Raw genomic sequence first — 25,618 nt, 5'->3', positions numbered from 1 at the left:
TTTTCATTGCCGCCCTCTGCACTCCTCCAAGCTGCAGAACCATTTCCCCAGCTAGACTTTCTTTCCTTTCGGATCACACCCTCCCTCTCCCTGTGTGTCAAGTGAAACTCATAGAATCGTAGAATCATAGAATCATAGAGTTGGAAGAGACCACAAGGGCCATCGAGTCCAACCCCCTGCCAAGCAGGAAACACCATCAGAGCACTCCTGACATATGGTTGTCAAGCCTCTGCTTAAAGACCTCCAAAGAAGGAGACTCCACCACACTCCTTGGCAGCAAATTCCACTGTCGAGCAGCTCTTACTGTCAGGAAGTTCTTCCTAATATTTAGGTGGAATCTTCTTTCTTGTAGTTTGGAACCATTGTTCCGTGTCCGCTTCTCTGGAGCAGCAGAAAACAACCTTTCTCCCTCCTCTATGTGACATCCTTTTATATATTTGAACATGGCTATCATATCACCCCTTAACTCTTCCCAGGTGTTCCTCCCCTCTTCCTGAGCTTGGAAATGGAGTTGTGGGGAGAGCACCGCCTACAGCAAGGGTCCCGGGGGGTGGGGAGGCGATGTCACCCCCCCCCCCGGGATGACATCCGGGGTGAGCTGCACCCACCGCACCCCCTTCCTCCGCCGGTGAATGTTGGCAATCGCACATCAGTTGGACGTGCCTAAAATGACACTTGCTTTTCGACTACGCTTCATTTTCCTTGAGAGCTGCACTGCAAAATTCAGCGGTGTGCAACTTTCAAAGGACAAGTGTCTCCCAATTTGCGTCTTGTTTCAGCGAGGGTGAACTAAGCAGGCCAGCATGGAAATGTGAGCCGAATGGGTCTTTCTTAGTGGGCAGCCAGTAGATTCTACTTTGCAGAATGATGATTTGTATTCTGCTCGTACCTGCAGGACAGTTTGACAAGTGCACATTCTGCAATGATTGCCTTCTTGGATCAGATCAAGGTCCATCTAGGTCAGCGTTCTGTATTCAGCTTTGAAATATTTCCCGAATACACTATCACTTATCCCCGGCTTCTAATTGCTTGTCAATCTCAGGAACATCTTTTACCATCTCTGTTAGCTTCACCTGTGTTGCTGTGCCAGGCATTTATCGGCTGGGTCCTGAGCAAACCCTGGAGCTTCTTCACATCCAAAAGTCAACCATGCTCACAATTTTTAAATTAATTTGTGGGATTTACACATCAAGAATCCCCACTTGTTGTGGGAGATTATTGGACAATTACCTTTTTAAAAAACACACACACATTTATTTGGTTTTTCAGATAAAAAGTTTACAGAGATATATCAAACATAAATCATAAAAACAAGATTCCAAGGAATATCCTGGACTTCTATCCTCCCCTTTGTGGGTCCTATTATTAATCATTTCCTCCCGCATTTTTATGATGAGCCAAATCTTTTACATCTCCACTGTGTCCAGAATTCACCCTTAAACTCCAATCCTACTAACGATTTCAACTGTTTACAATGGTTATAAATTTCCCCCATTCCTCATTAAAATTTTGGTCTTCCTGATTTCTGTTTCTTCCGGTCATTTTAACCATTTCAGCATAGTCCATCAACTTCATCTGCCATTCTTCTCTGGCAGGAACAATTACCTTAATATACCTGAAGGAGCATCTCCACCCCCAGTATTCAGCTCAGAGGGCCTTTTGGCAGTTCCCTCATTGCGAGAGGTGAAGTTTCAGAGAACCAGGCAGAGGGCCTTCTCAGCAGTCATGCCCACCCTGTGGAACACCTTCCCAGCAGATGTCAAGCAGCTATGTGATGTTTAAAAGAAATCTGAAGTCATCCCTGTTCAGGGAAGTTCTTAGTGTTTGAGGTTATATTGTGTTTTTACTATTTTGTGTTGGGAGTCCCTCAGAGTGGCTTGGGCAACCCAGTCAGATGGGCAGCATACAAATAAATTGTTGTTGTTGTTGAAAGTTCTTCACGAAACACATAAACTATGGAACTCCCTGCCACAGGAGGCAGTGATGGCCACGAAACTAGATGGCTCTAAAAGAGGATTAGACAAATTCATGGAGGAAAGAGTTATTGGTGACCACTAGCCCAGTTGACTACGTTCTGCCTCCACAGCTGGAAGCAGCATGCTTCTGAATAGAATAGAATAGAATAGAATAGAATAGAATAGAATAGAATAGAATAGAATTTATTATTTATACCCCGTCCATCTGGCTGGGTTTCTCCAGCCATTCTGGGCAGCTTCCAACAGAGTATTAAAATACAGTGGTCAGTTGAACATTAAAAACTTCCCTAAAGAGGGCTGTCTTCAGATGTCTTCTAAAAGTCTGGTAGCTGTTCTTCTCTTTGACATCTGGTGGGAGGGCATACCACAGGGCAGGTGCCACCACCAAGAAGGCCCTCTGTCTGCTTCCCTATAACCTCACATCTCACAGGGAGGGAACAGCCAGAAGGCCCTCAGAGCTGGACTTCAGTGTCCGGGCTGAATGATGGGGGTGGAGACGCTCCTTCAGGTATACTGGACCGAGGCTGTTTAGGGCTTTAAAGGTCAGCACCAACATTTTGAATTGTGCTTGGAAACGTACTGGGATAACACTTGTTGGAAACTGGGGGTGGGGGTGGTGTTAGAATTCCTGCTCTATGATTGCAGTCATGGGATTGTTGTCTATCACATGATGGTGTATGTTTTGACTCCACAGAGTGGGAAGTGACGGAGACAGGATGTTTGTGTTACTGTGTTCCATGAAGTGGGACTATTGTCCTTTGTTCTTTTTCTCTTTGTTATCTGATGCTAGAGAGAGAGGGAGCCATGTTGCAGTGCTCCGTGTGTGTTTATATGCAAATAAAGTAGATTAGCCAAAATGCTGAGTTGCTGAGGTCTGTTACGCAAGCTGCGAAGACTCTGCAGATCCCTAAGTGTTCTGATGTCTGTTGGCATCGGTCGCTGTGATGTTCGGGCTGAAGAAAGTTTTTGAAGCTCCCAAACGATCGACCAGGAGGGAGAGAACATGCCAGTCGGGCATGTGTCTCTGCCAGGGTCCTACTCGGGTGTAGGGTGAGCTCCTGCTAGGGGGTTGCTCCTGGGTTCGCATCCTGCTTGTGGGTTTCCCCACAGGCATCCGGTTGACCCTGCAATCTATTCTAAGACAGGTCCAGTTTGGGAACCTTCTCATCCTGCTCTCTTGTTCTCCTCCAGAAGGGATGACCGATGTGACCAGCTCGGCCCGGGACTGCCTGCAGGCTGGAGAATCCTGCACCAACGACCCCAGCTGCAGCTCCAAATTCCGGACCCTCCGGCAATGCATCGCCGGCAACGGCGCCAACAAGCTGGGTCCGGATGCTAAGAGCCAGTGTCAGAACACAGTGACAGCCCTTCTGTCCAGCCAGCTCTACGGCTGCAAGTGCAAACGGGGCATGAAGAAGGAGAAGCACTGTCTCAGCGTCTACTGGAGCATCCACCATACCTTGATGGAAGGTGAGTCGGCGCAGGTCCACGACGTAGCAGGGAGCTAGGGGAAGGAGCAGGCGGTTTGGGGGCAGAGGAGAGTTGGGAGCACTCCCACATGGGGAGACCTGATGAACAGCAAAGACCTGATGAAGAGAGCACAGCAGAGGTTATCTTTTCTGAGAATCCTCTGGAAAAATAATCTCTCAAAGCACCTGTTGATGGCATTTTACCATTGTACTGTGCAGAGTGTATTAACTTATGGTCTGTGTGTGTGGTTTGGGAGCTGCACGGTCAAGGGAAAAACAATGCTGTCCAGGGTTGTAAAGACTGCAGAGAAAATAATTGGGTGCACTCTTCCCACCTTGGACCAAATCTATGCTTCCAGGTGCCACAAGAAAGCTGCAGAGATAGCGCAGAATAGTGCGCACCCTGGAAATGATCTCTTTCAGCTTCTGCCTTCTGGAAGAAGGTCCAGGGTTATAAAGACTAGGACTAGCCGCCTGAGAAACAGTTTCTATCCAAATGCGATTTTGGTTTTAAACGGTGTAAAATAGTCTCTAGGGACGCAGGTGGCGCTTTGGGTTAAACCACAGAGCCTTGGACTTGCTGATCAGAAGGTCGGTGGTTCAAATCCCTGCCCCAGGGTGAGCTCCCGTTGCTCGGTCCCTACTCCTGCCAACCTAGCAGTTCAAAAGCACATTGAAGTGCAAGTAGATAAATAGGTACCGCTCCAGTGGGAAAATAAACGGTGTTTCCGTGCGCTGCTCTGGTTCACCAGAAGTGGCTTAGTCCTGCTGGCCACATGACCCGGAAGCTGTACAGCAGCTCCCTCGGCCAGTAAAGCGAGATGAGTGCCGCAACCCCAGAGTCGGCCACGACTGGACCTAATGGTCAGGGGTCCCTTTACCTTTAAGGTAGTCTCTATGGGAGTATATTGTATTTAATTATGGGGTATAAGAGTTTTTAGGGGGTTAACCAGGCTGGGATAGCTGGGATAGCAGGCTTGTTGGTTTCTGAATGTCTGATGTAGATTTTTCAATTTCGTTGTTCTGTATGAGACAATGACAATGAAGATTATCATATCGTATCATAAGCGCTGGAGGGAAACAGCGGCCTTTCTTCCTGGCTTCCTCGGAGGAACAGACATGCAAAACCTCCTCGGAGGAACAGCAAGGAAACCTCACTCAGAATTAATGGGGTTGAGGCAACCAAGACACCTCCCAGGCCAATGGTTTTCAACCAGTGGGGCACCCTATGGTGCCTTGAATGATGGTCAGTGGTGCAACATTGTCCTTTGTCCCTATTTCCTTCCCTCCCTTCCTCTGATGCCCTCTCACCTCTCTGCCTCCCAAATGCTTGCAGAGCTATTTATAATAATATGATAATAATAATTTATTATTTATACCCCACCCATCTGGCTGGGTTTCCCCAGCCGCTCTGGGCGGCTTCCAACAGAATATTAAAATACAATAACCTATTAAACATTAAAAGCTTCCCTAAAGAGGGCTGCCTTCAGATGTCTTCTAAAAGTCTGGTAGTTGTTTTTCTCTTTGACATGTGGTGGGAGGACCTTCCACAGGGCGGGTGCCACCACCGAGAAAGCCCTCTGCTTGGTTCCCTGTAACTTGGCTTCTCGCAGTGAGGGAACCGCCAGAAGGCCCTCGACGCTGGACCTCAGTGTCCGGGCTGAATGATGGGGGTGGAGACGCTCCTTCAGGTATACAGGACTGAAGCCGTATAGGACTTTAAAGGTCAGCACCAACACTTTGAATTGTGCTCGGAAACGTACTGGGAGCCAGTGTAGATCTTTCAAGACCGGTGTTATGTGGTCTCCACGGCTGCTCCCAGTCACCAGTCTAGCTGCCACATTCTGGATTAGTTGTAGTTTCCCGGTCACCTTCAAAGGTAGCCCCATATAGAGCGCATTGCAGTAGTCCAAGCAAGAGATAACCAGAGCATGCTCCACTCTGGCGAGGCGGTAGCCCTGGCTACAAACTCTGCAGGTGAATGGTGCCTGTGGGAGGCATCTCTCTTCGGGGGCAGCTCAGAGACCAGGGGCGGCCGCAGCGGCTGCCCGGAGGACTCCCAAGGAGAGGGGAGAGCAGAGGAGGCTGAGGGAACACTCCACAAGGGAGCACGTTTGAAAAATCATGAGATGCTGCCAGCTCCACAGGCAAGGGGTGATATAACTGGGTTCCTGAGCCCCGCAGGGGGGCTGCAGAAAGAATGTAGTTGGTCAAGAGAGCAGTGGACTCAAAAAGGTTGAAAACCTCTATCCTAGGCACATAAGAAGGCATCAATTTCTGTACTGCCTTGTTTGTGTGCAGCTGCAGTTCATCTTCTGCCAAAAATGATTATATCACTCTCTGCCCTGACAACATTACATGACTAAGAAGAGTTATACAGTGGTACCTCTGGTTGCGAACGGGATCTGTTCCGGAGCCCCGTTCGCAACATGAGCAGAATGCAACCCGCGTCTCCGCATGTGCGGGTTGCGATTCACTGCTTCTGCACATGCGCATGACATCCTTTTGAGCGTCTGCGCATGCGCTGGTGATGAAACCCAGAAGTAACCCTTTCCAGTACTTCCGGGTTGCCGCGGGACGCAACCTGAAAAGACATAACCTGAACCGAACGTAACAAGAGGTATGACTACTGTACACTTTAATTCTGCAAGAGTTTAATTGCTTTTCAATGACTGTTATATGTTTTCAGCTTTCTGTATTCTATCTGTGTTGCTTTAATCTGTGTACGCTACCTTGAGTCCTGGTCTGGAGAAAAGGCAGGGTGTAAATAAATACAATAGCAATTGTCATAATGCATCCATCCCAAGGAGGACAAATGGCCCGTAGCTTAATTCTTTATTGAGAAAGCACAAACTAATGGTAATTCCTGAGGCCCAATAAACATGCTTCTGGTGGGCAAGCAGTTGGCTCGACGCTCTGGGTTTGCGCTCAGAGCTGGACTATTGTAGCAATGCACACTCCTGCATGGGAGCTGATTCTGTGCTTGCCTTTTCAAATACCTCCTGGTCCTGGGAGACATTTGGGGCTGGGGCAGAGGGGATGCTGCCACCCCCTTCCCTTTGGGCACTGCCCCTCCCTGCAGCTCCTGGTCCTCCCCACATCCTGCACCTCCTCCTCCACCCCCAACTGCTCATACTGCTCCCCATCTCCCAGCTCTGACACTGGCCTCATGGGAGGTGCAAACTCCATAAATTACAACCCCCCCCCCTTCCCCTGGATCACTCTCCGGCCCTGATAACTTCTCCAACCACTCCTCTGAGCCCTGCCAGTCCCGGGCATTACGTAATTTAAACACTGCGCATTACGTACATGGCATAATTTCGTCACCGTTTTCCTTATTCCGCCCCGCTCACTTCAGCGCAAAGGAAACGCAGTGCAAATGGATGGGGGGCAATTTGATCAATTGCACAATGTTTGCAGACTGAAAGCAACAGCCAGCGGAGAATACCGATTGTGTTCCCTGGATTGATTTCCGTTGTGGACATGGGACAAGTAAGCAAACATCGGCCTTTTCCACTCTCGTTTCCATACAAACACTCTGACATCCTTAACCCCTCCGTTGGCCTGAAGCAGACCAAACACCATTTTTAAAATCTGTTTATTAACAAGATTCTTATCCTGCTTTTCAGGCAGTTAAGCATTTGTCAGAAAGAGGGAGAGGAAAGGGCCATAGCTCAGTTGCAGAGCACCCACGTTGCATTTGCGGAGTTCAAAATTCAATCCCCAGTGGCATTTCCAGCTAGGGTTCAAAGAGAACTCAGCAAGAAACCCTGGAAAGGGACCAGTTACAGATAGGTAGCCGTGTTGGTCTGCCATAGTCAAAACAAAATAAAAAAATTCCTTCCAGTAGCACCTTAAAGACCAACTAAGTTAGTTCTTGGTATGAGCTTTCGTGTGCATGCACACTTCTTCAGATACACTGAAACAGAAGTCACCAGACCCTTCTATATAGTGAGAAGGTGGGGAGGGGTATTACTCAGAAGGGTGGTGGGATTGGGTGATTGGCAGATAGAAAAGGAAAGGGACCAACAGTGAGTGCAGGTTATACTCTGCTAAACGGGCCAAGAAACTAAAAAAACAACAACCTATTTTAAAGAGATAAGAACCTTCTGAGAGCCTTCTGGATCAGGCTGACGGTCCATCTAGCACAGCATCCTGTTCTCACAGTGGTCCACCAGATGCCAGCAGGAAACCCGCAAGCAGGATCCCAGCACAAGAGTCCAGTTGTGGTTTCCAGCAGCTGGTATTCAGAAGCATCATTGCTTCCGAGCATCACTCGTAGCCGTTGACGGCCCTCTCCTCCTCCATGAATTAGTCCCATCCTCTTTTAAAGTCATCCAGGTTGGCAGCTGTTATGTATTCAGGGGTCTCTGTTTGCCTGAGCTTCAGTCTGGACTAAGGATTCTCAGCCCCTATGTCCCGATTCGATACATGATATCCAATCACAGTACATTTCAGGATTTGGGTCCCTGCCACTGGCCCTTAAACTCTTGAGTTATGATTCGTAGCTTGGAAGTTTAGACAGCCAATCACGTTCGGAGTGGGAGTGGCCCAGGCCTTCAGAAATGTATATAAGCAGTTGCTTTGCCCCTGTTGTCTAGTTCTGTTAGTTCCATAAAGTTCTAGCTGTTATCACTGTGTCTTGCCTCATGGGAACCCACCTGCACTTCAGTGGCCATCACTGCCTACTGTGGCAGGGAGTTCCACAGTTTAACTCTGTGCTGCGTGAAGAAGGACTTTCTTTTATCTGCCCTGAATCTTTGTTCCTTGGAGGTCAACAAGTTCTAGCGTTAAGAATTGTATTAATTTGTAGTAAGACAACATTGATCAATTCCACCCAAACCTGCACAATGCTTCACTGCTTCTGACTGTGGAGGCAGAGCAGAACCATCGATAGCTCTCTCCTCCTCTAGGAATTTGTCCAATCCTCTTTTAAAGCCATCCAAGTTGGTGACCATAGCAGCCCCCATTGGGAGGGAGTAAACTAGGGAATTATTATTATTATTATTATTATTATTATTATTATTATTATTATTCCATAGTTTGACTATGTGCTGCATGAACTTTCTTTTATCTGCCCTGAACCTTCCAACATTCAGTTTCATTATTTTTGCAAGTTGCCTTCAGTCAGCTATTTATGCCACCGTTCCCACAGACATATTTGTGTTGGAACTGTCCGCAGAAACAAAGCAGTCTACACTCTATAGGGCATCATAATAATATATAGCAGGTGTTTTAATAGCCCTGCGACATAAGCAATCTAACAATTAACAACCCGTTCAAAATGCATCAAAAAGGAAGTGTGAAGCAGGGATAGGGAAACTCAGGGCCAGTGCTGGAATGCGGCCCTCCTGCCCTCTCTTTCTGGCCCTCTGGATTCTCCCCAGGTCACACCCCTCAAAGGTTTTGCCCCCCTTGAGTGTTTTTGCCTGGCTGGAATTTGCCCTGGAACTCAGACAGAGCTTCTTGCCTGCCTGGGCATAGGACAGAGACGGGTGTGTGAGTGGTTGTTAGAAACAAGCCTATTGCATTAAGTAAAATTAACATTCGTTGCCCCACCTACTTCTGCCTCTGGCCCCGCCCACCGCTGGCATGTGGCCCCTGGATAGTTGCCCAGCAGGGAATGTGGCCCTTGGCCATTACCAGTTCTCCATCCTTGGCATAACGATTGCCAAATGGTCAGCTAACAATACAGTATTGGATCGACACCTTCACATGCCAAAAGTATTTAAATTTCTCTGCCTTTATTCTTATTTTATTTTATTTCCTAAGGGTTATATGCCACTAGATTGCAGAAAACAAACCTCAAAGCAGATTCCAAACAAAGAGAAAACAATAAAATTATCGCTAAAAACTTTACAACCATAATTTAAAACACAGGAAGTTGAAACCACAATAGAATAGCACGAAACAAATTAAAGCTCATGTAAACTTTCTAAAGGAGGGACGCGGGTGCCGTTGTGGGTTAAACCACAGAGCCTAGGGCTTGCCAATCAGAAGGTCAGCGGTTCGAATCCCCGCAATGGGGTGAGCTCCCGTTGCTTGGTCCCTGCTCCTGCCAACCTAGCAGTTCAAATGCACGTCAAAGTGCAAGTAGATAAATAGGTACCACTCCAGCAGGAAGGTAAATGGCGTTTCCGTGCGCTGCTCTGGTTCTCCAAAAGCGGCTTAGTCATGCTAGCCACATGACCCGGAAGCTGTACACCAGCTCCCTCAGTCAATAAAGCGAGATGAGCGCCGCAACCCCAGAGTCGGCCACAACTGGACCTAATGGTCAGGGGTCCCTTTACCTTTACTAAACTTTCTAAATATCTGGGTAGGCTTGGCTGTACGCTGTCAGGTTGCAGCCCCTGATGAAATCTACTTCCTCGTAGTTAGCTCCTCATTGCCTTGGCGACACAGGAAAGCACCAATTACATGCAGGGCCCAGATCATGTGGCCCGTAATGACATCAGCAGCCCCAGCGGAGGTGCTACTTTGGTGTGAGAAGTGGGCTGCGCGATTGATGTTCCATCCATTACCGAGGCGCTTTGGATCCTGACCAAAGGGAGCTGTTTCCCCCTGATCTCACTTCCGTCCCGACTCTGCTGTCCTCAACAGAGAGTTTGTCACCATTGATCTCCTCTGCGTTTGAAGTGTCAAATAACAAATTAAACAAGCACACAGGCTAATTAAACGCATGCTATTAAACAAGAGGCTGCTCTTGGCATTTATTCAGACATTTATTCCCCTTCTGGCTCCCTCCCAGCTCTCCATGATATCTCCCTTCCGTGTCACTTTGCCACTGAGCAAAGAGGCCCTCACGGATGTCCTTCTCTACGAGTGGAGGGGTGGAAGGTCATGATCCTAGCAGCAGGGCCCTGTCACCTCCACGCCTCCCAGAGTCCAGAGAAGGAGATTGGCCCAGTGTGTAAACTCTAGGGACAGACAGATCTGCTTCTTTCTGATCCTCGTTTTTCCAATCTTCAGTTCAGTTTGTAAATTCCTTTTCAAGCTCCCTGTGAAAATCCATCAGCAATTTTTAATGCTATTTTGCCTAGTGTGCATGGAGTCCTTTTTGCAGGTAGTTTCCCCCTATATAATAAGAACATAAGAAGAGTCTGTTGCATCAAGCCAATGGCCCACTCAGGTGCCTGTAGGATACGCACAAGCAGGATTCGAACACAAGATCGCTCTCCCCTCCTGTGGCTTCCAGCAATTGCTGTTCAGAAGCATTGTTGCCTTCAACTGTGGAGGCAGAGCATAGACATCAAGGCTAGTAGCCATCGATACCCCTCTCCCCCATGCATCTGTGTGTGTTACTTTCACTAAATTATTTGTGTTTGTGCACACACACACCCCTAAGATATGCCTTTCTGCACATATTATGTGGCGGCGGAGAACTGCATTGCAGAATTCAGAGAAGTGAGGATTTCAAAGAACAGGGCATTTTGGTTTTCCATATTGTTTTAGAAAGTACGGATCTGGTAGCTTCTCATTGCAATGCGAACAGAACCGAAATTCATAAAAGGGGAGGGGGAGGGAAGAGAAGGGAAATAAAAGATCAGGCTGAATTCAAATTAAAGACCAGGCAGAATAGCTCTGTATTACAGGTCCGACAGAAGGAGGTTAAATCCTGAAGGGCCTTAGTCTCCTGGGACAGAGCATTCCACCAGGTCGGAGCCATCACTGAAAAGGCCCTGGCCCTCGTGGAGGATAGTCTGACTTCCTTAGGGCCCGGGACCTCTAAAGTATGGTTATTAATGGACCTTAAGGTCCTCTGCAGGGCAGACCAGGAGAGGCGGTCCCGTAAATACGAGGGCCCCCTAAGCCACAAAGGGTACATTTAGAAGGTACATTGTGCAGAGGGTGGAATAGATGACTTCACAAGTCCCTTCCAGCTCCAAAATCCTATGATTCTATGGCTGTGTCCAGGCCTGGCTGGATACAGAGGTGTGTTAGGAGGTAGCAGCTTAGGAACCCCATTTATTGCCTGAACTATACCTCAGGGCAAATTTGTATCCATGCATATAAATTAGCATATGCAGTCAACAATACTGTCCCAGCCCTGCCTGAAGATGACAAGGATTAAAACTGGGAACATTTCCATGCAAGGCTCTGTGGTCCGTCGCAGTCTGGAGTTTTCCAGAAAGCCCTCCTCAAAACTGGGCTCCCATCTCCCCTGATAGGATTTCAGCAGGTTGGACTCTTGAACTTTACAATTCTACGATTACAATGTCCTGGTTTTCGACAGAATGTTCGTGCACAATTTTGCAAAAGTGTGCAGAAGCACGTCTGTGGCAAGTATCCTTTCCCATCATGCAAAATAGCATTTCCTTTTCCATTTTGGTTTCCTTGCTGGACAAGAAGAGTCTATTGAAGCCCACTGCTGTATGCCTAACCCTCCTGCCATCTTTGGTTTATTATGTACCTTGGTGAAGAAGGAAAAAAACATTAGCAGAGCCAAGGATTTTAAATAAATCAACACACTGGCTGTGCGGTGCTCGCTGTCATAGCTGTGACGGAGATGAAAGCCTGTGTGTTGAAATAATCAGTCTTTTATTCTCATAAAGACTTTCTCCCCCCGCAACTTTGGGGCAAATGGGAAACGTCAGCAGAGCACCCCACAAATATGCAGACAAACCAAAGGATTCCGTAGAGGACGGTGGCCCCCATCATTCATCAATCTGACACCCCCTTAGACCACAGCAGAGTTTTTCTGTTGAAAGGGGAGGTGGCGGAGAAACCATTGTTGCGAGTCTCCAAACGGAACGCATCCCTCCTGGCTTTTCAGATATTGTCTGATGTTGTTCTCAGTGACCTTCGCCGGTAGTTCTGGGCCACACATCTTGTGGTGGCTGGTTGGCATGACAACACTTCAAAGCCCTTTTCGAGCTCAGTGTGGGCCTTTCAAAACCGGAGGAGGAGGCAGGAAATGGGGAGGGCAAGAGGAGGAAGGAGGCGGATGGGAAGGCGAAACCTCCTACAGTTTCTGACTGGGCAAACCCGAGGGCACCGGCGGTGCTCAGGAGCCGTCAGATGAACGGCGGAGACTCAGAGTCCACCCACCTGCATTTGGGAATGGAGGAACTGTTCTCAAAGTGGCCGGCTGGATGCCTTTGGGGAAAGGATCCGAGCACAAGATTCCTCTCTGCTCCTGTGGGCTTCCAGCAGTTGAAACTGAAGAAGAAGAAGAAGAAGAAGAAGAAGAAGAAGAAGAAGAAGAAGAAGAAGAAGAAGAAGAAGAAGGAGTCTTCTAAAGCAGCTAACATTCTCCTTTCCCTTCCTCCCCTACAACAAACACTCTGTGAGGTGAGTGAGGCTGAGAGACTTCAGAGAAATGTGACTAGCCCAAGGTCACCCAGCAGCTGCATGTGGAGGAGCGGGGAATCGAACCCAGTTCCCCAGATTAGGAGTCCACCGCTCTTAACCACTACACCACACTGGCATCGCTGCTTCTGACTGTGGAGGCAAAACAGAGCCATTGTGGCTAGTATAAGGTTACCAGATGTCCCCATTTCCTGGGGACAGTCCCCATATGTACAAATCAGTCCCCATACAAAATCCTATCATTCCTACTGAAGTTGGAAAGTGTCCCCAGATTCATTGAAACAAATCTAATAGCCTTAGACTAGTAGTCATCAATAGCCCTCTCCTCCATGAGATGGGTTGACACACCATTTCCAGAGGTGACTGCATATCATTTTGTTTCTGTTCCCCTTCCTCTGCTTTATCTGATGGCCATGATTCCAGTTCACTTAGTGGATCCGGTAGACTTCCTTGGCAAATGATCAAGTCATCGAGATCTGATTGGAAGGACTTCTGCGTTCCTTTGGGATGTGTCTTAACTTTGGCTCATAGGTGAGCCCTTCTAATAGCTGGAAAGAGGGAGGAGAACTTCTGGTTAATAATAAAAATAAATTTTATTTATACCCCGCCCTCCCCAGCCAAGACCGGGCTCAGGGAAGCTAACACCAGGTATAAAAACAATTGATTAAAATACAACTTAAAAACAAGATTAAAATACAACATTAAAATGCAGCCTCATTTCAGTAGGAACTCAAATCAAAAACATTTTGGGGATGAAAACGTCAAATCTTCACCAAGGCCAACTATCCAGACTGGTCCTACGTGGGCCAGAAAAAAGCCAGGGAAGTCCCCAAATAGGAGTTCCATCGCAGAAGGAGAGTATATACTTTCTCTATGCAAGAGGCATCAGTTTGTCAATATCTAGCATGCCCCCCCCCAAAAAAAACTGACATTACAGGCTGTTTGTGGGGGACACTAGTTTCTCAACAGGGGGTGTCCTACTAGGGACACAAGAACTGGTGAAGAAACTCCCCGGGGATTATGCAATGCTCAAGACCCCAGGATTGAGAATGCCACTGACCTGTATACCTAAAGTGAAACTTCACAGTGAATTTGGACATTCCTGGTCAACAGAAACACCCCAGGAACGTTGAGATGAGCAGACACAATGTCAACAGAACTAGCAAGGTTTCTCAGAGTGGGTCATACAACCCTGGGTTGTGGGGACACATAAATTCGCAATCTCCCATGGCCCAAGTTTGATTGGTGGGTGGGATCACCCATCTGTCAATCGCCTGACATGGTGAGGTGACCAGTTTGTGCCTGCACGGACTATCAGCCAATAGTTGGGGCTTGCAAAGCACCGTGCATGGATCTCGGCAAGGCTTGGTTTTCTGATCAGGAATACGAGGGCACAGAATCAGAGCACCCAAATATTCTGTTTCTACCCACATATTCAGTTTCCTCGTCCATCTAGCAGGACTCGCAGAAGATTGACTCTACCTTCCCAATGTTATGATTTCCGCTCCTGGTGTGACCAGCGAGGGCGCACCCATGTACAAAAATTGTTATAATGGGCTCTTAAGTGTGATAATTAGAGCATTACAGCCTTGGACTGTTTTTTATTCCTCCAAGCCACTAATTTTTGGCAAGTATTGAGTTTTTAAAGGGACCTCATAAAAGCGTTAACTCTGGGAGTCATAACTCTTGCCTTGTCAAGGCTCTGAGTGTTTTATGCTCCGTGGAAATTAAACCGGGAGTAAAACAAGGGCACCCAAGCGTAGGCTGGGAAATAGATGGATTAATAAAACACCACTGGGGGCTGGAAGAAAAGGTAGGGAGGCCGCGAAAGAAAAAAGTGGGGATGAATTACGATGTGAGGGAGGCAGAGAGAGAGAGAGAGAGAGAGAGAGAGGAAGATTGCTTAGGTGGTAGAAAGACCCGTCTTTGGCACCCAAACATCGCCCAATATGTGAAAAGAGTTGGATTGCCAGACTCTGAGCAGGTACTGCATCAAAAATGTGCTCTGTGGTGCGTTTCCCCCTCTAACTATTCTCCATCAATTAATGAGAAAAGAAATTGTGTTTGAAAATCAGCAAAAGAGAGTGAAAATGTTAGTGGGACTCTCATAGATGGAGGGCGGCAGGTTGTGTTGACATTGTTGGGCTTTTGTGGGGGCTGATGGGTTTTGTGGCTGCCCTTCTAGAAATCAGTTCCCTGGTGGACTGAATCCTGCAGCTCACTCAGGTGCCAGCAGTTTCTAAAAGCCCCATGATGTAAAAGGAAAAACTGCCCTCAAAAACAACATCAGTGAGCATGCCAGTCTCAGGTGCTTAGAGGTCAGCCTTCCCAACTTCTCTTGGTTCATAGAATCCTAGAATTGTGGCATTGGAAGGAATCCCAAGGTTCATCTAGTCCAACCCTCTGCCATGAAGGAATCTGTGCTGAAGAATCCCTGACAAATGGCCCTCCAACATCTGCTTAAAACCCTCCAACGAAGGAGAGTTCACTGTCTTTCAAGGGAGTCCGTTCCACTGTCGAACAGCCCTTACAGTCAGAAAGTTCATCCCGACGTTTAGTCGGAATCTGCTTCCTTGTAACTTGAATCCATTGCTTTGTGTCCTAAGCTATGGAGCAGGAGAAAACAGGCTTGCTTCATCTTCCATGTGAAAGCCCTTCAGATATTTGAAGATGGCTATCAACTCTCTGTCTTCTCTTCTCCAGACTAAGCAGCCCCATTTCCCTCAACCGTTCCTCATAAAGCTTGGCTTCCAGACTCCCTCTTCTGCACATGTTCCAACTTGTCAACATCATCCTTAAATCGTGGTGCCCATAACTGAACACAGGACTTCAGGTGGGGTCTGGCCAGGGCAGACTAGAGGGTATGATTCAGCAGCGGAGCAAGCCAATCGGGCGGATCCATGGGGCCTCCGAGGAGTCTGCCTGCCTCTTCCCACTCAGCTGCCCTACAGCTGAGAGGGAGGGGGCAGGCGGACCATTTGGGACAGCGCAGAACCTGCGGGCGCCCAAGCCACCACGTCACTCCCAGGAGAGATGTGTGGCTCTGGCGCGCTGCAGGCCCCGCAGTGAGTGCCACCCAGCATTTTGTCACCCCCCCCTCAGTGGTGACACCGGGGGCAGACCGCCCCCACCGCACCCCACTTCCTCCGACCCGGGACTATTACTTCCATACATGTTGTTGTTTAGTCGTGGATGACGTGGCTGACTCTTCGTGTCCCCATGGACCAGAGCATGCCAGGCACTCCTGTCTTCCACTGCCTCCCACAGCTTGGTCAAACTCATGCTAGTAGCTTCAAAAACACTGTCCAACCATCTCATCCTCTGTCGTCCCCTTCTCCTTGTGCCCTCCATCTTTCCCAACATCAGGGTCTTTTCCAGGGAGTCTTCTCTTCTCATGAGGTGGCCAAAGTCTTGGAGCTTCAGCTTCAGGATCTGCCCTTCCAGTGAGCACTCAGGGCTGATTTCCTTCAGAATGGAGAGGTTTGTTCTTCTTGCAGTCCATGGGACTCTCAAGAGTCTCCTCCAGCACCAGAATTCAAAAATTATTTCATTCATGGATCACTGCCTTGCTGTGGCGAAGGGGCTTGAATAACTCAGAGAAGCTACAAGCTATGCCATGCAGGGCCACCCAAGATGGACAGGTCATAGTGGAGAGTTTTGACCAAACGTGATCCACCTGGAGCAGGAACCGGCAAGCCACTCCAGTATCCCTGCCAAGAAAACTCCATGGACAAAGACAAGAGGCATATTACTTCCATACATACACACACCAAAACAACCACACACACAGCTGCCTGCATTTGGGGACTCTCCTTGGCTATTTGTTGACATCCGTCTGTCTCAAGAGACAATGGAGTGCACCTCTGAGGGGTCAGTCAAACCGCTAGAGAATCACAGCACATGCTGTGGCTGCAGAGACCTTGCCTATGGGGGCTGTCATAATGAGTTAGGAATACATAGGAAGCAGCCTTATACAGTTAGACCAACAGTCCATCTTCTCTAGCATTGCCTACTCTGGCTGGCAGCAGCTCTCCAAGGTTTCAGGCGGAGAGCTTTTCCCAGTTCTACCCGGAGGTCAGATGCAGGAGGTGACTTTGTGTACAGAGCGCTTGACCAACCACAGAGCTCCTTGCCCCCATCATGTTCGCTGCAACAGCACCAACACGACCCCATCGCAACGCCTTGAAGCTTGAAAGGCAATCGGTGGGCAGACACGCTGCAGCCAATCTGGTCTCCCTGGACTGGGAAAACAGCAGCGCAGCACAGCAAACGTGATTCATGGTGGTCGAATGAAGCCGAGAGCAGTTCCGAGAGACTGATGCCAGATTCCTGCCCCCAACGTGGACCCGCAACCTGATAGCAACAAAAAATAATATCCGCCAAGATGCCCTTTCTTCTGGCATCCTAGCGCATCCCCCTTTTGACGGCTTCTCTTATTAAAAACGATTCTACAGCCGGCTCCGCTTTGGCCTCCTGCGATTCCTCCCAATCTTTCTCCGGCATGAGAACTGGGTCTCCAGGAGTTGTTTCTCTTAGAAATTGCCCTCCGCCTTGTCCCCCAAACGTAGGATTGATGGATGAGTATCAGAGGAAGGGAGCCAAGACAATGCCGGCTTGTTTGCAAAGCCTCGTCTTTCAGAGGCGCGAACCCTCCAGAGGCCGTAAAGGCTTCCAAGAAGCCATTTACACAATCAATTATCAAAGCCCTTGTCCTGGGAATTTGTGGAGCGTATTATTTACTCAACGCCGAATAAAAGCAAAGATTGCATTTCGGGAACCTGCACATTTGCAAGCGCCAGTGAAATTGTCTGAGGACAAAAAGTGGCCCTCGTCGTTACATAGGCAATTGTCCTCATCCAAGCAAGAGGGTGCATATTGGGGGGAGGGGTCTTCCCCTCTGGACTGAGGCTGTGAGCACCTTCCCACTCCTTCTGTATCCAGCATGATCCCAAAGCTCTTTTGGGAAGTGGTGGCTACACAACATTAGGCACAAGTGTTGTAAATAAAAATATGCCCTTTTCCCTTATGGGGTATCCAAGAGCCCATATAGAGTCCTTACATAGGTTCCCTATTGGTAGGAGAAAATAACAGAGGCCAACCAGAGAATATTGAGAAGCAAAGCAGCTAGTAAGCTTGATCTTTATTGATCTGTTGCAACAGGGTACTCCCCTCACACGCAGGAGAGGAGGAGGACCCAGAACAATGGCGTGCAAGGCCTTATAAAGACTTTTGAAATTGCCACCCTGTAGATCAAGACCACCCCCAGAAACATTATGCATACATCACAGAAGGGGTGTAACCTAAGACCACCCCTCAGATACATCCCACCTACATCACAGAAATTTAAATGTTGTTTTTCTCTTGTCCTTGTTTATCTTCTGTCTGGCAGGTTACTTGATTGGATTTCCTGGGGAGCCTGGCCATTCTTTTGTAGTGGTAAAATACTTATTTCCTGGGCCAGGTCACAGGCTCACACCTTTATTCAAACACAGATTAAGACAGGATTCGTGAAGGAAGAGACAATGGGGAGGCTTTTCCATTTTGACCATGCAGAGAAACATTTGCTCAGTTTAGGAATCAAAATGGTTCCAGGTTGGCTTTCCTGTGCTGATCTATGTACGTGTGGTTATGAACATTGCCATATATCTAAGACCATAACATTCCTATCACATTATCCCCCCTTTGGGGCTAGAATTTTTCTTAAAAATTTTTGCCCCACAAATAATAACATCGTATGTTGTAAATGGATGCCTTTGTATAAATATATCATATAAAAATAACATATGTTGCATTTTGTTACTAAATTACTTGTGGCATTCTAGCTCTTGGGAGAAACATTTTCTAAATAGTGGCTATGCTTTACATTTTGCAGGAAGGTCCACTAATGACTGAAAAATGCAGTTGGTGTTTTGTCCTTCGCCATTTTTGTGTGTTTCTCAGGTGTCAAGCTAGCTCTTCTGTGGTCTCACACCGGCATAGTGCTACAGCAACACATCCTGTCTGTTGAATCCCCTCGGGGCTTTCATTTAACCATGTCGCCTGGCATTCACCATAGCTGCCACAGGTTTGGACATCTCATGAGAGAGAAGTCTTCGCCTTGGCCTTTCTATGGGATTTTATTATTTTATTGGCGTTGGTCTTGCACTCTAGGAAGTTGCTCACTTGCACTTAAAGGACCAAAAAGCTAATTGCAGCCTGGATACACTTGCCCAATTCAAACTGAGTCCAATTTGAATTTATCTTGCCCCATGGTTCTCAACTCTTCAAACCATTCTGTTAAAAGAAAGGCATTCTTAAAAAGGGCACTTGTCCAAATAAGTCAATTTAACTCTAAGGGATCATTCCTGCTAAACCAAAGCATATCCACCTTCATGTTATCTGGGCTTTCATGGATCTTGAAACTTCTCCTTGGTAAAATCAAAATTTGGTAGAGAAGAGTAAGCACACAATTTGGTTGTCCAATTGAGATGAAAAAAATGAGAGCAATTATGGGGGGAAACCTTAAGATTCACTGTGTGCAATCTGGGGGGGAAACTATATGAAAATGATATGCAGATGTTAGCAAAATAAAATAAAATAAATAATGTGTTGGAAATATAAACAAAGTGAAGGAACCTTATTCCACGTATGGTGGACGTGTCCTCAAATAAATAAAATTTGAGACATGATCTACACCCATTTCCATTTGGCATTCTAATAATAAAGAGTGTTGCTTCAAAACTACCTGATAAAACATGGTTCCAAGAATACTTGGTTGTGGTTAGATTAATTTCACAGCTATACGGGAAATCCAAGATTAATAAATAAATACAGAACAATTGCTACTTAAAGACAGTACTGAATCTGCAAGAGATACAGAAGTCATAGAAGAGATTCAAAATAGTTTTCTGGAACAGAAAGAAAGTGACTGCAAAGAGAGAAAGAAATAGTAAAAAAGTAATTTCTTTCTGGGAACTTCGTGTATAGAAAAAACAAATCACTATTTGTGTCCTTTGAATAAAAAAAAAAAATCTTTTTTTGTGACAAAATTAAAATAAATAAATAAATGGGCACACTGCAGAGTGCCAGGTGGGACAAGCAAATATGATCATCAGTTGACTTAATCTAAATATAGCCTGCTCTATCAGAAAGCATGTAATATATGAGAATCCTCCATGAAAAAACTTGGGGTGTAAGCCAAACCCTTCTGTTGTTCATAGTTATGCACCCTACGTTATACAGAAACAATTACACACAGAATTTTGCCCCCACCCCCTTTGTGGAAATAACACACTGTCAGACACATTTCAACATTCCTACATAATAACACATAATACAAAAAAAAACAAAAAAAAAAAAACACCTAATCAAATATCAGTTGCATATCTTGAGACAATTGTGATCTTCTCAATCCTGGAGCACAGTTTTTAAGGTTCAAAAGTGGCAAAATGTCCTTGCAATTCAACTCCTCCCCCCTTTGTCAGCCCCACTCCTCCGTCAGTCTATATACTTTGAAAGAGATAGCTGTGGGCATTTTGAAAACTGTTGTTGCAGGTCTTGTGATGGCGAAGAACTGAGTTGAGGGGTTGTTGCTGCCTTTTCATCATTGCATATCTGTAGAAGTGATATCCTGTAAGGGGGCAGGGTTTTGGGGGGACTTAAAAGACAAAAGGAAGGATCAAAAGCCCCCTCCCCAAGAAAATCTCCTTGAGTTATTAGCTGCAAATAATAAAATCTTAGCATGTTAAGCATTTTACTCAATTTAATATTATTATCACATTTTCATATAATTACTGTTATTATCTGCTCAGTTTGTTTGCTTTCCTTCACTTAGTTTTTGTTGTTTTTTTTCCATATTATTAAATAAAAAATTACTCCACATGTATAGAAAGAGAACTGTAAAAAATACAACAAAGGTTAAAAAATAAAAAAATAAAGCAAAAAATTAGATTACCAGTCAGATGAAAACAGATTTGACACAAAGACATCAGATTTAGAAAAGAATTATTATTAAATAATACAAAGATATTATCAAAACCACACAGATTACTACTGGACTAAAAAATGGGAAAACAATGGAAAAAGGCTTAAAATTCAGCATGTGCTATCTGATAAGTAGAACTTGATGAAAATGACTTTCAACATGTGATGGACATGTCCCCAAAGTCACACACACACACACACACACACACACACACACACACACACACACTGACCTATGGGGAACCAAAAAATAAATGCTAAGACACACAATTTTTAAAGAAACCTGAAGTAACCTGAAGTAATCTGTTTTGGCATTCTAACAACCCAATGAAAAACTGATTAATAAATGAACAGATTATTTGTAACCTAAAAAAGTGTCAAAGCCACAAAGAGATAGAGGGAAATAAACTAATATAGCAGGGATTCAGACTTGTTTTGCTGAACAGAAAGAAAGTGACTGTTTGGCTTTAAGGGAAGAAAGACGAAAAGAAATACAAATGCAATTACTTTTTATAGAGTATTTAAATCACTGCATCCCCTCATTATCATTCGTGCTGTGGGAGAAAAGAAGGGACAAACACTTTGTTAATGGGGTTCACATATCCTGTTAAAAGGGGAAATTATTTCATGTGAGAAGTCAGTCAAGGAAATGCTGTTCCTAAAATGCATAGGCATACACACACACACACAAAAAACTGTTATAAAATTTAAATCCCATTGGGGAGGCAAACTACTCAAGAGAGGAACTCACAGTGGGAGTGCTTTGATATTTACCTGTGAAAAGAATTTGGCATGTTAGATTTGAAACTTGACAACCTCTTGATTAAGTAGCCCTTGGAGCAAAAGACACATTAAGGGTGATTTCCCTCAATGGTTCCAAGTTTTACATAAGGAAATTTGGATAGGTTTCTGCCTGCAAGCACACGCTCTGCAAACCTCCTCTCCCCCCTTCTTTCCCCCCTCCTTCCTCTCCCCCCCTCTCTCTCTCTCTTCTCTTAGCTGATCTAGCCTCTGTGCATGTGCAGAGTTCATGTCTCAGCAAACCTTTTATACTATTGAAAATGTTCCATCTTTTGGCTGAATTAGAATTTGAATAAGATTAGAATTTGAATAAGAGAAGGGAAGGGTAAGGAGTAGATTTAAAAAAATAGGGTTAGATTTAAAACAAAACAAGAAACTCCGCAATTCAAGCATTTACCAAAGCTAGAAGTTTTCTAAGGGATCATGTTTCATGCAGCCCAAGCAAAGGAGTGCTTCCTTTATTTACAGGAAAGGGTTATCATTTTGTGTGATTTCCCTCTGGTCATTCGCGGAACAATGCCACGCCCTTATATATGGGAGAAAATGGCCAGAGAGTCAAAATTCATAGGATTTTTTAACATTCTCAGTCATTACAGCCTTACCATTTGCAGACAAAAATTTTTCCTGCCCTTTATTTACAGGATTGGTCAAGGCTACTCAATTATATGTCAAGGCTCATTCTACTTGATTATATGAATTTGTATGTGCTTAAACTTTGAGTAGACTTTTAAGTCTGATTTTTGTAAATAATAGACAAAATGATAAACACTGTAATCACTCAAATGCCTGATATCACCAGTTCTGCTTCAAAACATCACGGCTTTCACCTCTCACCTTTAAAAAAAACAAAGAGCAAATCTGGGCTGAATTTCAACTCATCAGCCACAAATTGGGAAAGTTGAAAGGGACCTGGGGTCATCTAGTCCAACCCTAAAATACAGGGTTCATAGCAAGATTTGTACTACCAGAAACACACACATACCTATGTACACAGACACAACTAGGGAAGAGACCACAAGCCATGTGCCTATCACAAGCCATGCACCCATCATATACTAAGGAAGAGGAAAATAAAAGTACCCAACTTTATACAGAACCCTTTTAGCAGATCTTGAGATAGTTTGAGTGAGAGTGCAAGTTCCTAGAGAAATTATCTTTAAAGGAAGATTGAAGTGAACATTTTTCCTAAGATAGGGAGAGGATCTCTTATAAAGCATAGTTAAAACAGCCATAGATTTGATTTAAAAGGAATACAAATTGACAATTTTGAATAGTAAGCCTAATCTATGCCCCCCCCCCTTTGCAGTTTCCTTTAAAGGAAGCTTACTCGGGAGTAAATTTACCTGGCACAGAAGTAAGAAGGAAAAAAAACCCTGAAAGAGACAGAATGAAACAAGGAGGGGCATTTTCTAAGAAAAGAGGCCAGGAAGTCTTATAGAGACTGATATCAGGAGCCTTACAATAACTCTTCTGTCCAACCAAATCAAAGTTAAAACTGGACTCAGATATTTTTCTTAGAAGGAAGACCATACTTTCATAGGCATATGCTTAATGAAGTACATACAAGGAGGAAGACTCTTTTGAGCCTCTCTCAAATAACAAACATTTGCACACTTCATTATCATTTTTGTCTTCTTTTAGATTGATAAGGCTCAACATGGCTTCCTTAGATTTTAGAATTGGAGCAAGCTTGCATTTTTATTTTAGATGGCACATTTAAGATAAGCAGCTGCTGGATGTTACCTAAGTACAATTTAAACACTGGAAAAACGTTTCTCAAACACAAATTGAAGGGGACTGTCAGAGTCCAGGCGGGAAGTAAGCACCAACTGGGCTTCTTTCCCATCAGGAGTCTGCAGGTTCATTTCTTTTGATTGAGGTTCATCCATTTTAAGAATTTTAATAGCGCTAGCTTTTACTTTTATACTGCAGTCGGGGTTTTATCCCCACTTTTCAGGAAACACAATAAATAACCCACAGTACACTCAATTTGGACAACTCCGAGAATTAGTACTGTGACACACCGCCGTTCGTCTGGCCTGACTTACTAGGCTGGTACAGCTGTTGGCCTTCCCTGGCTACTAAGCTAACAGTGCGGTCAGCGATCTCAAACCCCCCCTATGGTCATTACTCAGCCAGGGAGCCCACAGCAACCTCCTGCCTCTTACAATCTAACCTGAGAGTTCCCTACTGGACGCTTGCGCAGCGCAGTGCCAGATTGGGACTCAGAAATGACAAAGAAGGAAAGGAATCAGGTGCCCTTGCTTTCTCTGCTCACAGGTCATCTCTAACAAAGATCGCCATGGCAGAGGTGCGGCTGCACCTGGGAGTTATAGTTTTCAGAACAGAAGAAAAAGCACAACCTTTTTCTGGGCAAAACTCCGAAGGAATAGGTCGCATATAGACTGTAGAAGGGAAATGAAAGAAGTCACACACAACTTTTGCCTGGGCATACTCCGAAGGGCTAGAGCTGGTGCTGAGATCGAGGGGACAGAAAGGAGAAGGCAATTTTTAGATGAGGGAAAAAGTAGAAATTTTAGATTTGAAGGGAAAAGGAAGAATTAAAGAATTTTGGTTGCTGTGGTTTAGAGAACCCAACCCACTACCCGTGTTTCCTACTTAATACTCACTTCCGCATGCGCTGTTCCTGGTGATCCCACGATCTCTTGACTGGTTGTTTAAGGCCGGCCTGATCAAGCGTTGCTTCCTCTGGTTAGCCCCGCTGAACCTCCAGTTATTTCCAGACCCTGGGATCGATGGAAGACTGGCTATTCCTCCTGGCAAACTGCCTGGTGCGCGCTGGATAACCAGTCCTTCCTCGCTTCCAGAATCCGGGTAACCAAAAGTCCCTTCGTGCGTGGTCGCCATCTGTTGTAAATAAAAATATGCCCTTTTCCCTTATGGGGTATCCAAGAGCCCATATAGAGTCCTTACATAGGTTCCCTATTGGTAGGAGAAAATAACAGAGGCCAACCAGAGAATATTGAGAAGCAAAGCAGCTAGTAAGCTTGATCTTTATTGATCTGTTGCAACAGGGTACTCCCCTCACACGCAGGAGAGGAGGAGGACCCAGAACAATGGCGTGCAAGGCCTTATAAAGACTTTTGAAATTGCCACCCTGTAGATCAAGACCACCCCCAGAAACATTATGCATACATCACAGAAGGGGTGTAACCTAAGACCACCCCTCAGATACATCCCACCTACATCACAGAAATTTAAATGTTGTTTTTCTCTTGTCCTTGTTTATCTTCTGTCTGGCAGGTTACTTGATTGGATTTCCTGGGGAGCCTGGCCATTCTTTTGTAGTGGTAAAATACTTATTTCCTGGGCCAGGTCACAGGCTCACACCTTTATTCAAACACAGATTAAGACAGGATTCGTGAAGGAAGAGACAATGGGGAGGCTTTTCCATTTTGACCATGCAGAGAAACATTTGCTCAGTTTAGGAATCAAAATGGTTCCAGGTTGGCTTTCCTGTGCTGATCTATGTACGTGTGGTTATGAACATTGCCATATATCTAAGACCATAACATTCCTATCACACAAGCCACGTCCATCCTGCAGCTTCCTATGAAATGTTATGTTGCGGTGCTATTTCACCTTGCTTAAAAAAGGGTTGGTTTACATTTTTAAAACAACAACCCCCTCAGGGTCTCCCCATGCCTGCTTTGCTCAAACATCTGCTGTTGTTTAAAACTGCTGTTTTCCTCTAATTATGCCTCCATCCCTGTTGTTGTTGTTGCTGCTGCTGTTGTTGTTGTTGTTGTTGTTGTTACTATTAAGGGATGCCATACACCCTGAATCTCCCACACATAGCAAGAATCAGGCATTGGAAGCAGGGCTCAGATGAAAATCGCTGAAATGTCCGGGAAAATCTGGGTGTAAGGCAACCCTTGTCAGAAGTCTATATTTTGGCAAATTCCCCCCCCCCCAAAGAAAAGCTCAAAAACTGTGTGTGTGTGTGTGTGTGTGTGTGTGTGTGTGTGTGTGATTTTGCAAACTTCCGTGTCCATATTTTCACTGTTTGAAATATGGCAACCCTATTACTATTACTATTTTTAATTTATTTATACCCACCTTTTTCTCTGATGGAATTCA

General features: G+C 45.6%; 1 protein-coding gene and 1 long non-coding RNA gene across 3 annotated transcripts in view; both read left to right on the top strand.

Annotated features, from left to right (window-relative positions):
- Positions 1-25,618, top strand: part of GFRA4 (GDNF family receptor alpha 4) — a 139,192-nt gene that overhangs the window by 83,201 nt on the left and 30,373 nt on the right. The window contains exon 2 of one of the 2 annotated variants that reach the window (XM_081877042.1): positions 3,171-3,446. In XM_081877042.1, coding sequence (XP_081733168.1) covers positions 3,171-3,446 — 276 coding nt within the window. Of the gene's footprint in view, positions 1-3,167; positions 3,447-25,618 lie in introns of both variants that reach the window. The other variant, XM_081877041.1, reaches the window with a different exon arrangement.
- Positions 20,090-20,900, top strand: LOC309349338. Its single transcript, XR_014159858.1, has 2 exons — positions 20,090-20,649; positions 20,718-20,900. It is a non-coding gene; the product is annotated as an uncharacterized lncRNA (long non-coding RNA).

The sequence above is a fragment of the Podarcis erhardii genome, assembly GCF_964252035.2.
Source record: "Podarcis erhardii genome assembly, chromosome: 9".
NCBI lineage: Eukaryota > Metazoa > Chordata > Lepidosauria > Squamata > Lacertidae > Podarcis > Podarcis erhardii.
Note: the sequence above shows the minus strand (reverse complement) of the source record. Positions and strands in the feature narration are given on the sequence as shown.